At 38.7% G+C, this 12,082-nt stretch overlaps 3 protein-coding genes across 6 annotated transcripts in view; all 3 read right to left on the bottom strand.

The window, feature by feature from the left end:
- The window catches only part of fbxl18 (F-box and leucine-rich repeat protein 18), a 74,539-nt gene that overhangs the window by 42,900 nt on the left and 19,557 nt on the right, over positions 1 to 12,082 (bottom strand). The gene's annotated exons all lie outside the window — the stretch shown is intronic.
- Positions 1,863 to 6,427, bottom strand: LOC140305031 (protein disulfide-isomerase). Its single transcript, XM_072383814.1, has 11 exons — positions 5,973 to 6,427; positions 5,614 to 5,814; positions 5,237 to 5,361; positions 5,016 to 5,153; positions 4,329 to 4,436; positions 3,894 to 4,019; positions 3,492 to 3,689; positions 3,286 to 3,406; positions 2,396 to 2,577; positions 2,162 to 2,251; positions 1,863 to 2,049 (listed from the first exon to the last, which is right to left on the bottom strand). Exons 1-11 carry the CDS (start codon positions 6,151 to 6,153, stop codon positions 1,966 to 1,968), a joined length of 1,554 nt encoding a protein of 517 aa, XP_072239915.1. The 5' UTR covers positions 6,154 to 6,427; the 3' UTR covers positions 1,863 to 1,965.
- Positions 7,395 to 10,445, bottom strand: LOC140305029 (lipopolysaccharide-induced tumor necrosis factor-alpha factor homolog). Of its 4 annotated transcripts, none has more exons than XM_072383810.1 (5): positions 10,377 to 10,445; positions 8,675 to 8,816; positions 8,106 to 8,204; positions 7,800 to 7,995; positions 7,395 to 7,722 (listed from the first exon to the last, which is right to left on the bottom strand). In XM_072383810.1, exons 2-5 carry the CDS (start codon positions 8,787 to 8,789, stop codon positions 7,617 to 7,619), a joined length of 516 nt encoding a protein of 171 aa, XP_072239911.1. In that variant the 5' UTR covers positions 8,790 to 8,816; positions 10,377 to 10,445; the 3' UTR covers positions 7,395 to 7,616. The 4 variants fall into 4 exon arrangements, with proteins under 4 accessions (XP_072239911.1, XP_072239912.1, XP_072239914.1 ...); XM_072383811.1 differs by having other exon boundaries at positions 8,675 to 8,819; positions 10,377 to 10,440; XM_072383813.1 differs by lacking the exon at positions 10,377 to 10,445 and adding an exon at positions 10,292 to 10,372.

Genomic DNA, 12,082 nt, shown 5'->3' with positions numbered 1-12,082 from the left:
GGAGCGCATCACAGGCTGCAGCAGAAACGCCAGCGTTTGTATATTTAAAATGAAAACGTAAATGAGAACAAAAGCATTATGTTCGTATTTCTGTGCTCATTCAGTTTTTTTTTTGCTTGTTTTATAGATGTTGGTCTTTATCCACTGAAAGAAGATTAAGGCTAACTAGAATATCCTGCTGCGCTCTTAAAAACGCAATGTGTCATCAATAGCTGTGTCTACTGTCAGTTTGCCTATGACATAATGTACCAACTAGGTTTTATTTTGTTTCAACGTCTTTCTCAAATCATATTTTTGTCATTAAGAAGAATGAAGCTTGTTCTTTCCAGCCCCAAAGCCACAGACAAGCTTCTGCAATGTTGTCAATACTCTTATGCCAGGGGCAGTTAGGCCAAATGACACTGGGGAAAGGGTTAGTGAGCTACTAACTGAGTTATCATTACTTACTCATTAATAACCCCAAATCCTGTAACCAACTTGAAATATCCCAAATCTTCTAATTTACAGCAGAATTTTGAATAATCTCTATTTGAATGAGTTCTTTTATATCAGTATTGCGAAACTACATATCTATTCTTTTCTATCTATCTATTTTCTGTCTATCTATTCTTTTCTCTCAGAAAACACTATGCTTTCTTTGCTTGAAACGTCAGGCTGTGCCCTGCTGTTGGGGCGAAGATTGCTGTCCCAATTAGATAAAGTAGCCTATTTCAGGCTAGCCTGATGCTCACATATGAAGAACGGAGTAGACTGGGCCTGTGATGCAGACACGTTAATGTTCTGTCATGATGCGTACTAAGTTGAACCACAGAGTGAAGCTCTTAGCAGTGACTGAGAGGAGTTTTGTCCTCAGGGTCTGTTGGCTTTAACACCTTTACCCAGGAAGAGATGAAGGGATCATTCAGGGGTTGAGCCAGCTATGCTACTTTTTTGGTAGATGTATTTTTCTGTTGGTAAGCAATGTTGTGAGTATTGGGTATTTTTTAAAAATCTTTGAGTTTCTGTGTGCTTAATGAGCTTAACAGAGCTTCATCTGAATTTATTAAACATGTAATAAAATATGAGGAAACAAATAGGATGACTTGTACAGTTAACGATGAAAGCTAGTGGCAAAGCCTTCATGATGCAGATTTGCTATTGCTTCTGCATCTTTGTGAACCTCAAAAACTTCTTTAGCTATTGTTTTCTCACGCAAAAAGCAGGATGACTTGTTTTTCTGGTCTTTATATATTTCTGATTGTATGTTTGGTCTTGATGTCATGCTGTAAAATGAAATAAGAAAACTGATGGAACTATGTGAGGCATGCAAATCTGATTTTTGTTTGGAGGCCAAAACTTCTGATCAAAGCCAAGATTTTTCCACCCAAACATATATGGAACACCTCCATGTGTAAACTTTATTTGCAGAAACAAATTTTTGCACAGCCAAACATTTAACATGTTGGCTTGTCAGTGCAGTGCAATGTCCCAGCGGCCATTTTCCTGTTCACTAATTCTAGTGTTTGAATGCAAAAGTAAGTATTTCGAGTTTGTGTCCATATTGGTGGTACATCTTTTTGCCTACTGACCAGTTCCCAACTGTCTTTGTCAGTCTCTTTTAAGGATACAAATATTTTGCACATATAAAGGACATTCCCTTTGTAAGGAATACACATTCAAATAATGAAATTTCGTACGGACACATTCCTGCAAAAATCACAATATCATTTTTTTTCTTAATAAATAAAAGTTACATCTTTTGTACAGTACCATCATTTTTTGTAATTTTTCTTAGCGTTTCTGCACTAAAGTAGTTTAAACAAACATGAAGTGGGCATAATGACAGAAGCTGACTGAAGTTAAATAAATGCAAAATCTCACCATCAGAGTTTTTAACTGAGGCCTTTATTTGATCTGAAAGTCATGGACAGCTTAGTTAGAGACTAAAATTTATGGTTCGCACACTCTGTTGTCTTGATTCTCGTTTCAAAGCTCATCCTTGTCCTTTTTGGAGTTGTTTGCTTCCTCTGCTTTCATAGCTTCAATGTATTTCCTCCTGTCTTCATCCTCCTGGAGTCAAAAAGAATATAAGTCTATTTTTCTCAGAGAAAAAGACGGCTCTTAGACACACAAATACACAGACATAGAAACTGGTGGCTGATAGATGGAGAAGATTATTTACCTTAACTCTCTCTTTTTTGGCTTTCTCCATCTCTTTGTCCACAAATTCAATCAGATCCTTCAACTTCCTTTTCCCAGTGTAAACCACCATCTGACAGACACACAGATTACATGCTGATCATTGTCATTGGAATATGAATACAAGAATGTTTTCCCCCAACTTGTGCAGATGTAAATGTAACACTAAAAGCAAATCAAACACCCTAAAAGCTCATTATGAACGGATGTTTCATACCCTCTCAGCATGCAGAGCAGGGAACAGGCAGAGTGATGGGTAGGCTTCCTGCATGGACATATGGATGTCATTGGCTGAGGCATCAAGCCGAGCAATGACCACATCCTCCCGCTCCTCGAGGGCCTTGGCCAGCTCCTCCCACAGTGGAAACACAGCGAGAGATTTTTGACTGTAGGGCAGATCTGAAATACACAACACACATAAACAGGCAGGTACAACAATATACAACACATCACAACAATGACACGACAAATTTCAACTTCTGTTTGCCGTGTGTGAACTCCGTTTGTCTTTTTAAAAGTGATACAAGACGGTCATTTCCATCTTCCACAGCCTGTATCATACTTGTACAGGTCTCAAAATCACATCAAGGATACAAAGGTAGGGCATTTGAAGTTCATCAAGGCGACTGTCGCTTTGAAAATAAATCTACCAAACCCATTTGTTTTCATTAGAAATACTGTCAAAATGTTTTAAAACATCATTATTAACAATATTTCCTTTATTTCTTAAGTTGTATGTTTACACAGGTTAGATATAATACATAACGTAGACAAAATATATTGAGCATGAACTGCAGCAGGAAGTAATACAAGAAATGTGCAGGAAAAGAAAAAGAAAAGCAGTAAGCTAAAAGAGAGTGAAAAGATTATAATCTGATCATAATCTTTTATTTTTTTCATTTTGTTTGTTTTTTAGGTGTCTTGAGGGGCAGTTTTTCACTTTGCAAAAATATGCCTGACAGAACAGCTCTGATGAAAGTGTTGAAACTGAACTAAATTAAAAAAAAAGTCACGCTATAGAACAAATACAAGGTAAAAATAACTCAAACTCTCAGATAAAGGGTAATAAATCCATGCTTTGTCTTCAAATAAAGTGTGTACACTTACAGAACAAGACAAAAACAGTCTTGTTGGGGTTGAAGGCAACTTTCTCCAGATTCATTGCTACCAGCTCTTTTACAAGCTCTTGGTCCCATCCTTCAGCTATCGGCTCACTCTGCATCTTGGGCTGTTAAACACACATGCACATCAATCAGGCCATCATTACCCTCAACCCCCGTCATGATCATGCAGCAAACATGAGCATCAGTTACCTTAGCTTTGCCCTCTAGGTAGGAGTGGTAGAACTGTTTTATGGTTTCTTCGTTCAGAGTGTCAGAAGGCAGGTGGTAGGTCACCTGATCTGTCAAATTGACCATTCGGATGAGAGGAGCCTCAAAATCCCGAACCTGGAAGTACTCCAGGAGTCTGCCATTTCGAGGTTCATCCACATTGACCAATACGGACAAAATCTAAACACAGTGAGGTACACGGGTGTCAAGTTCTTATTGCAAATGTAAGGACATGAAATGTTTTAAGCTGAAATTGTCCAGGTGATAGGCTGAGGGTGAGGGTTAAGTATTGTGATGAAGTCAGGATAAAGGGTCGTTTGACACATGTAATGGCGAATGTCTTCTCCAAGGTGGGAAGTCAAAGATGAATAAGTGTTGTGATACCTTCATCCTGAATGCCTTCGCAGCATTGTTGAAGGCAGAGAAAATCTCTTGAAAGTCTGCAGAACTTTTGTTGATAAAGAGGAGGGCGTGGTTTAAAACAGGTGAACTTAAGATTTGCGAGGCTGTCTGCAAGAGAAGAGAGAAAAACATTTGTGCACTCACTGCTGACGTGGGATTCTAGCTTGTTCAAATGAAGACAAGAGAGCCCTCTTGTTGTACAGGAGGACATTACATAGTTAGGATCACAAACTCCGTATAGCAAAGAGGTCAAGATAGACAAAACAAAAAAGCTTGCATGACTCCTGTTTCTTTGCTTTTTAAAATCTTTTTTTTTCTTTTAAACCTTTTTAAACCTGATCGTTCCATAAGCCCATTTTTACTGCAAGTATGCCCCTGATGTCTGAGAAAATATTGAACAATATTGTATAACACTACCTGTCCGGTGTACTCAGTGACCGGGTCCATCTGGTACACAGAGATAAAGGCGATCAGCTCCTCTTTTGATGTCTGAGGCAACAATTTGTAAGCCTGGATGAGCTTAGACTGCAATGCACACACAGACAAACAATCACCAATATTGTTCATAAACAATCACCAAGACAAAAAGTGCAAAGCTGTGAGTAACATATAACTGATCATAGTAATAACAGTGTGTACAGATATGTTGCGTGAAAGGGTTCATTTATCTGTCACACGGATGAGCTGTTTTTCTGTGACATGATGAATTGTGAGTTGATATGTGTCATATTTGATGATACAAGAGTAATATTTCATCTTGGGTTTTCTAAAGATTCTGAATATTACGTCAAAATGTATACATTTTTATTAAAAAATTTTTTTTTAAATGATTACAGGACATACAATCAAGTGGTCACGTTTTAGAATATCAGTTGATTTAACGCCTTTCCCTTGTTTTTTACAACTACTGTCTGATCTTGGCAACAGATCTTGATTAAACATTTCTACACCAACAATATTTACTGAGTTTGCAATAATGTTTGTTCAAATTTTTATTTTGTAATTTAAAAATATAAAATGCAGCTCATTTTGTTATCATTCATCCATCAGGTCTTTTTCATCCCCTGTGGACACTTGTGTTTGTGTGAACTGCGAGTGTAGGACCTCTCTGAGCAGCAGAACAACATCGTGTGTGAAACCGTATTTATTGATGACTTCATCATTCTGAGTCACAACAAAGCGGATATCGGGAAGGTCAATCGCTGCCGCATAGAACACCTGGACGTACTCGTGGTTCAGCTCCTGCACATACAGACAGACAAATGATCAAATGTGGGTAAACTCCCATAATTAGGAGGGAAGATATAGAAACCGCTGGTTTTCACCTTAAAGAACCCGACCACTGTTAACTCTTCTGAGACCTCTGATTGGCTGAAATCAGTGATGAGATCAGCTGCTGACCCCTCCCTTCTTTTCAGCCAGGTCAAGATAGAAGCCGAGCTCTGAGGAACTTCACCACAATCCAGAAAAGTTAATCACTTTACCTTCAGTATCCAACCAAACGATAAAACATTCAACAACTAATGATGTTGGAATTAATGTATATATCTATCTGTTAGATTGTAATACACACACAATTATGTTAATCATGTCACTGGCTTTATATCCTCCTTAAAAATGTCCATTGTAGGTTGTTCATGCAAGCGGCTTTGTAATTTACAACACATGTATTAATGTGACCAGTAAAGGCTTTTGAACATACCAGGGCAGGATAAAGGGTTGAATTTATCTCCAGAGAGGTACAGTCTGATTGTGGGGTGGCCTGTCACGTTGAGCTCTTTAGCCAAGCCCTTCTCCTTTGTCACATCAAGCACTGCCAGTTTCACCTCTGACCCCTGAAGCTTAGCGGCAGCGCCTTCGAATGCAGCCGACACACGATGACCTTCTCCTGTCAGAGGAGTAACTGATAGACAGAGATAAATGTCTAATAAATGTGCTGCTTCATTAGTTAGTTATTAGGTTTTAAGGCAGTCCACCAACCTGAATGTGTCATGAATAGGTTTAACACATCTAAACATGTAGGTCAAATCCCAGCTATGTGAGTCTTAGTGTGTAACTTACAGAAGTGCACGAGCAACTGCTTGTGTTTTCTCAGCGCCCTGTTGAAATTTCCCTTTTTCAGTTGTAAAACACCATCCTTCTCCGGGAGTGTTTTGTCTCCCTGTTGGTCGACATGTGTATCAGCGGCCGCAAACACAAAGAGACAAAAGGCTGTCACACCCAGCAGCTGCAGGTTCTTCATGACGGATCACCCACAGTTTGACAAACTGGACACTGGAAGAACTTGATAGGAAGGTACGGAAGGAGCGGCAAAAGAGGAAGGACTCTTATGTGTGTCATTGTTGGGCTTGTAGTTGTTAATACTTTTGTTATCTGCCAAGTAGACACACCAGTCGGTTGCTGATTAACTTTCATATCTGAGCCCTGCTGTATTTTTGCTATTGGCTGTTGTTCCTATCGGGTTTATCACTGATATCTAAATGCCCTTTACCTGGCAGTGTTGGACTCAACAAGGTCAATATGGGGATACATCATCCAGTGATTTCCTTTACTGTGGAACCAGCTACCTGGTTTTAATAAAGCTTGCATTGCTGGCATAGATGACCCAAATGTATACCTTAGTGATGCTGCTGGCTGAACCCGCTTTGGTGGCAGGTTTCAATCAGGTGTTGTTGATATTTCACAGAATACACTCCATAGGCACACAGTGTCTTCAGGTTGAAAGATGGCTGAAATTAAGCCAAGTCAAGTTGCTTCCATATATTAATAAGTGTAATAAAAGTGTTTTATATCACATTGTAACAGGTGCAATGGATTTAAAGGTACATAAATGACATGCCAATCAAACTGTCTGCACACACTGACAGTCTGATCCTATCAGAAAATTATTGAAATCACCTGAAATGATTCAGTTTCCCGTGATGAATCTTCACAGAGAAGAATTACTTAACACAGTAAATTAAAAGCAGGTTTTCTAAAATATTTACACTCAGTCTCAAAAAAATTGCAAACTTTCAAGTACACATGAACATCCACTACATCTGCATTCAAAAGAAATACAAAATTTTTTTTCTTTCATGACAAGATATAGAAAACACAATTTCATTTTCAAACTAATGAATAACAAAACAACTCGATAAACATGGCAATATATTATAAATGTCCTTACAGTCTGCAGCATTGTATAGTAAACGATTCTCATGAGTTTGTGTCACTTCTCCTCATTACATTTTGATTCATTCAAAAGTGCCGAAAGTGCCTGCTATTCCCTCATATTAAGCTGCAAACAGAATTGGAGATGCTTGTGAAGAATGCATTAAGATGTGTAATACATCAGGGCCCGATCCATCTTACCGATGGAAGATGATTTGAAACAAAAAAAATGGTAATGTTTCAATTTAAAGGTGGTTATTCTTTCATACGAAAGAGCAGCTGTGGTGAATTATGTGATGTCCATCAGTGACAGATTGATTATAGAAAAAAATAAAACAAATAAAGCAAAAAAAAGTCCATGTCTTTTAAAAGGCTCTCTGTAAGCCTCACTATGTTCTCTACACTAAGTGCATACTTTATATGACACACTTACATATCACAGTGGGCTGCTTGTAGGTACAACATATCAGTTGTTTAAACCACAGTGTGACAAAGATGTATAGGAACTGAGAGGACTGAGAAAAGCAGCTGCTTTATGAATCCTCAGTGTCATTATCTTTTGTAAACATACAGCTGATTTTCACATCTTGGGCAGGAGTGGTGAACATCTTGCAGTGAAGGTACCACTAATGGGATTAGACAGAAACCACAGATCAATCTGAAACACAGAAGCACTGATTAGACTGCTGAAGCTGCTTTAGCATGTTAAATTCTCGTCTGTTTGTGCGCTCTCACCCCATCAACGCGAGAAGGGCACATGTGCACCATGCCGCACCTCCAGCCACATATGTGACTTTACTGGTGACAAAGTGCTGGCATTGTGTACAGCGGACATAACCAGGAGTGTCCCTCAGAAATTGTATATTGATGGGGACGGGGTGTGGCTGAGACACAACTGCTACTGTCTGAGTTTGTCCCCTGCTGCTGCCAACTGCCATTTAGAAGAAAGGAAAGGAGACGAAGTGTGAAATACAAACTAGTAATGAAGAAACACAATATATAGTAGCTGTAGATGTGGATGTAACAGGGAAAGCTTGATACTTTGCGTGATCGGGTGGACTGTGACCACAGAGCTTTGGGTTGGTGGGATTTCAACTGGCACAGATGGTGGAGTCAGGACAGGAAAAAGATCTTGTTGGACTAGTAACAAGAAAAAAAAGAGAAACATTTATCTTAAAAATGCTGTTTACATATAAAAATGCAGGCAAATCTCTGGCTTCAGGTTAAAAAAAAGAAAAATATGTCAAATCAGTGCAATGATAATACAGTGAAAATTATTAATCTTGATTCTCAATATGTTAATTGTACATCTGCTCGTATGTTTTGGTTTGATGAAGCTTTGTTTTTTCCCCATTTATACATTGTTCTATTTCCTTTGTAAGACAATATGTAAATGTTGAAACCATTGTTTCAATGATTTCAGTTGGCACGGGTAATACCTTTTATTAATTGGACTTGACAATAGAATAGCACAGATATGTTGTGATAATAAAAAAGTTAACTTTTTACCAAACTGACACACGTTGGAACAAAGATCTACTAAAGTTGTCATACTCTGATTAACTGGTTCAAAAGATGAGGGAAAAGAAATCCGCCGCATCCTCTCTTACCTACGTCTCCATAAGCAGGAGGGGGAGTTGAGGGCGATAACATGGAGTTGTTGTAGTCAGGGGGAGGGGACAAGTCAATTTGGCAACTTGTCTCATCAAACAAAGAGGGTTCCATCAGGAAATCATCCAGTCAAACAGAATGCTGCTGAGGAGGCAGATTGAGGTTAAGATCAGAGCAAGACTAAAGCGAAGCAAGTCTAAATATAAACATTGGGGGCATATTTCAGGTGTTGTTTTTCAAAGTGTTCCTCCTCTTATAATTAAGAAACACCAGTGCTTATACCAGTATAAGACACTTTAATTCCACTAGATGAACTAAGGTTTTTTTTTTTAATTATTATTATTTTGCCAGTTAGTTAACAAGTTATCTCAAAAACTAGTCAACATAGTGTGCTGGAATTTGGTTGAAAATTAAACCCTAGACTAGAGGAAACAGTGTTTTAGGGGTGGATCCAGAACTGAGGGCCATAACTCAAGGTTGAGAGGTTGAGTCAAGGTTTACTCAAGGTTGTGTGCCATTTGTTTGAATTCAATTGCAGAGTTTCTAGAAGAAGAAGAAGACAAAAAACTTTACTTAATAATTAAACTCTGTTGCTTTTAATGTTAAGATTTATGTTTAGACACGAGAGATTTTCAGTGTGTTCATTTCTTGTAGTCTTCCTACTTATGTAGTGCTTTTAGGGTTACTTGTGGGGTTTTCAGGTTACTGTTACCTGCATACTCATGATATCTGCATTGTGCTTGTAATGCAGAAGAGTTCTATCATAACATATTTTCAGATGGATTAACTCACTACAGAAATCTGGGTTTAATCAAACACACAGGAGTGACCTGATAACCAAGAGGTAAAGACTGAGTCTTAGCAGCTGAGACTCCTGGCTGATCAGATCTTTGTAGCATTTTAGTCCACTGTGTGTGTGTGTGTGTTTCTTTAACTACAATAATTTATTCTCTGTGCTCTTTATCAAAGAAAAAAATTGAAAATACCGACTTTAGAAGTGGGCATTTATCCACAAAGCAAAACTAATTACAGTTAACCTCTCGGCAACTAACTATGTTTATTACCGACTGACTGTGGTAGTTTGGTTCCACAGTCAATGGCCACTCTGTAGTGATAATGTGAGTGATAACATCAGAAAGTCAACATAACACACCCATCCCAGCTACAAAAGGAGAGACCCAGGGACACAAGAAGTCAGCATGGATAAATTAAACCAGCAAGTTTCAACTGATGTCTCATGGTGTCACATGAAACACACACATAAAAACACACGTCATCTCTGTATTACTATTTTCTCTCTAAGAATGCCAAACACTCTGAAGTCATGTTTGAAATCACCGTTTTTGTCTGAATTGTCACCAGGGCACTAGTAACAGAAACAAAACTAACAAACATTTCAGTTTTACTGTATTCTTACAGTACAAATCATACATCATGTTTGCTTCTTGAATATACAACCCTTTTTGTTACATATAGCAACCTTATTTTTCCACAAACAATACAAAGAGTTTCACGAGTTTTCTAGTACCCGATCCTAACAAAACACATCCAAGCCCCAGTGTCTGATCAAAACAGGCACAGACTTGCTTCCTCCACATATACGCGTACATACTCACCAAATACTGCCTCCAAACAGCAGGGTGGGTCTTTATCCACTAATAAAAGAGTATATTGTGTGTTTTGTAAGAGGAATGAACTTACCAGGGAAAAAGAAGGAAGCACGGCCGGGAGTAGAAACATGAACAATGTTGATGACACCTGTGACATCACAGCCTGTTAAACCTGTTCCCGTAAGGAATTAGAAACATTTGTTTATCACACACTTAAACAAGCCCTTCCAGTTCCCTCCAACACAGAGTCATCTGCACCACCTGCTTCCTTCACAATTTTAACCCTGTTAGTCACAGATTCACTGTACATATTCCATCTGGTTAAAGGACCTATTTCCTTACAATTTTTAATTTCACAGCTTATCCTTAAAGTATTTGGACCCCTGGTTTAAAATGTTTCGCAGAGTGATCATATCCCTTTGAGTTCTAAGTAACTGCAATGAAGTTTCTTGTGTTTTCTGATGTACCAAGCAATTAGTCAAATATTACAGGAACAAACGAAAGAAGAAAACAAACAATAAGAGCAATAAGATAATTAAAAATAGCTCCATCTTATTATATAAATATATATCATTGAAATGTTGATTTTTTTCTTTTTCTCGCTTTACTTGTATTATGTTTAAGGACCAGACAAGAACACAACTATAAAACATTAAGAAAAATGTAATATAAATGTACAAAATGTTGTGATGACATGCTGAAAAACAAATTAATTGAATTTAGAGCCTGTGTCACTTTAGATGTCTTAATCATCATGGTAAGGTGAAATATGGCAGGCATAGAAGTTGAAACTTTTGTTCCATGTTCAAAAACTTTGGTAATTACCCATAAAAATTCTCAGTTTAAATATATTTATGACATCAAAGTGATGTCATGAGTGTTAATTCAAAACACAACCATCTCAGGCTACAGCAGTGCCCGCTGTCACTGCCCTGCATTATTAGCCTCCATCACAACAGCTGTTCTCACTTTTCAGTGGCAAGGAAACGAAATCAAATCATCACGGGTCCAACACATCACTTGTCCTCTTCACTAGTGGGACCTGTTAGTAGGGTTTAAAGGGGGAAAAACTGAGATCAGCGACAGCGTGACTGAGTAAATTAACCTGCTAAGTTTTGGAAATAACTAAAATAATGTTAACGTCTTGGCAGGAATAAAGAGCTCTGCAGCTCTCTCATCCAGAGGATCTAGATGCATGCATGTGTTTGTAACATAGCAGAGGGTGTATTCTTACTAAAGTCACGCTAATTGCCTTTTGCAGACTGTGAGATGTTTAAAGCTCAGATTAATATCTGAACACTTACACACACACACACACACACACACACATACACAACGGCCTACAACCACCACACGCGGGCAAACGCGCACCTGGATGCTTCCCGCGGCCCTTGTGCTTCGGGAGGCGAAATGTTCTGTCTTTACCCCCAGTGAAGCACCCGGGATGGGTGTCACTGAGGGGCCCCTCCTCTCTTGCTTGGGAGTGTGAAGGGAGTGACAGAGGTTAGGTCTGAAGGACTCCAGGTTAGAACCTCGGTTCTAATACGTCACAAAGACGTCACAACATATGTGATGATAATGCCTCAACGACAAACGTCAATGCACGTCATGCTCTTTAATCCGCGTCATTACACGTCAATAAACGTCATTAGACGTCACAGGTGAAAGTATATAAATAGGACCCAGAGATCAACAGCTGGGTGTTCGGGAGGTTGTGTCTCCCTTCCCTCAGGGACCAGACTGAGAGGCTTTGACGGCAGATGAGCGTTGAGTCTCGGCTGCCAGGACAGCAGTCAG

This window comes from Leuresthes tenuis, unplaced genomic scaffold (assembly GCF_036924035.1).
Source record: "Leuresthes tenuis unplaced genomic scaffold, fLeuTen1.0.hap1 SCAF_4, whole genome shotgun sequence".
Classification (NCBI taxonomy): Eukaryota; Metazoa; Chordata; class Actinopteri; order Atheriniformes; family Atherinopsidae; genus Leuresthes; species Leuresthes tenuis.
This window is presented reverse-complemented; position numbering and strand designations above follow the sequence as displayed.

Coding starts and splice junctions, on each gene's coding strand:
- LOC140305029 (XM_072383810.1), bottom strand. CDS start 8,789: ATGGAACCCTCTTTGTTTGATGAGACAAGTTGCCAAATTGACTTGTCC. Junction 8,205..8,674: donor TCCTGCTTATGGAGACGTAG/GTAAGAGAGGAT, acceptor TCTTGTTACTAG/TCCAACAAGATCTTTTTCCT. Junction 7,723..7,799: donor GCCCTTCTCGCGTTGATGGG/GTGAGAGCGCAC, acceptor TCTGTGTTTCAG/ATTGATCTGTGGTTTCTGTC.
- LOC140305031 (XM_072383814.1), bottom strand. CDS start 6,153: ATGAAGAACCTGCAGCTGCTGGGTGTGACAGCCTTTTGTCTCTTTGTG. Junction 2,252..2,395: donor CTGCTCTGCATGCTGAGAGG/GTATGAAACATC, acceptor TGTGTCTGTCAG/ATGGTGGTTTACACTGGGAA. Junction 2,050..2,161: donor CCAAAAAAGAGAGAGTTAAG/GTAAATAATCTT, acceptor TTTTGACTCCAG/GAGGATGAAGACAGGAGGAA.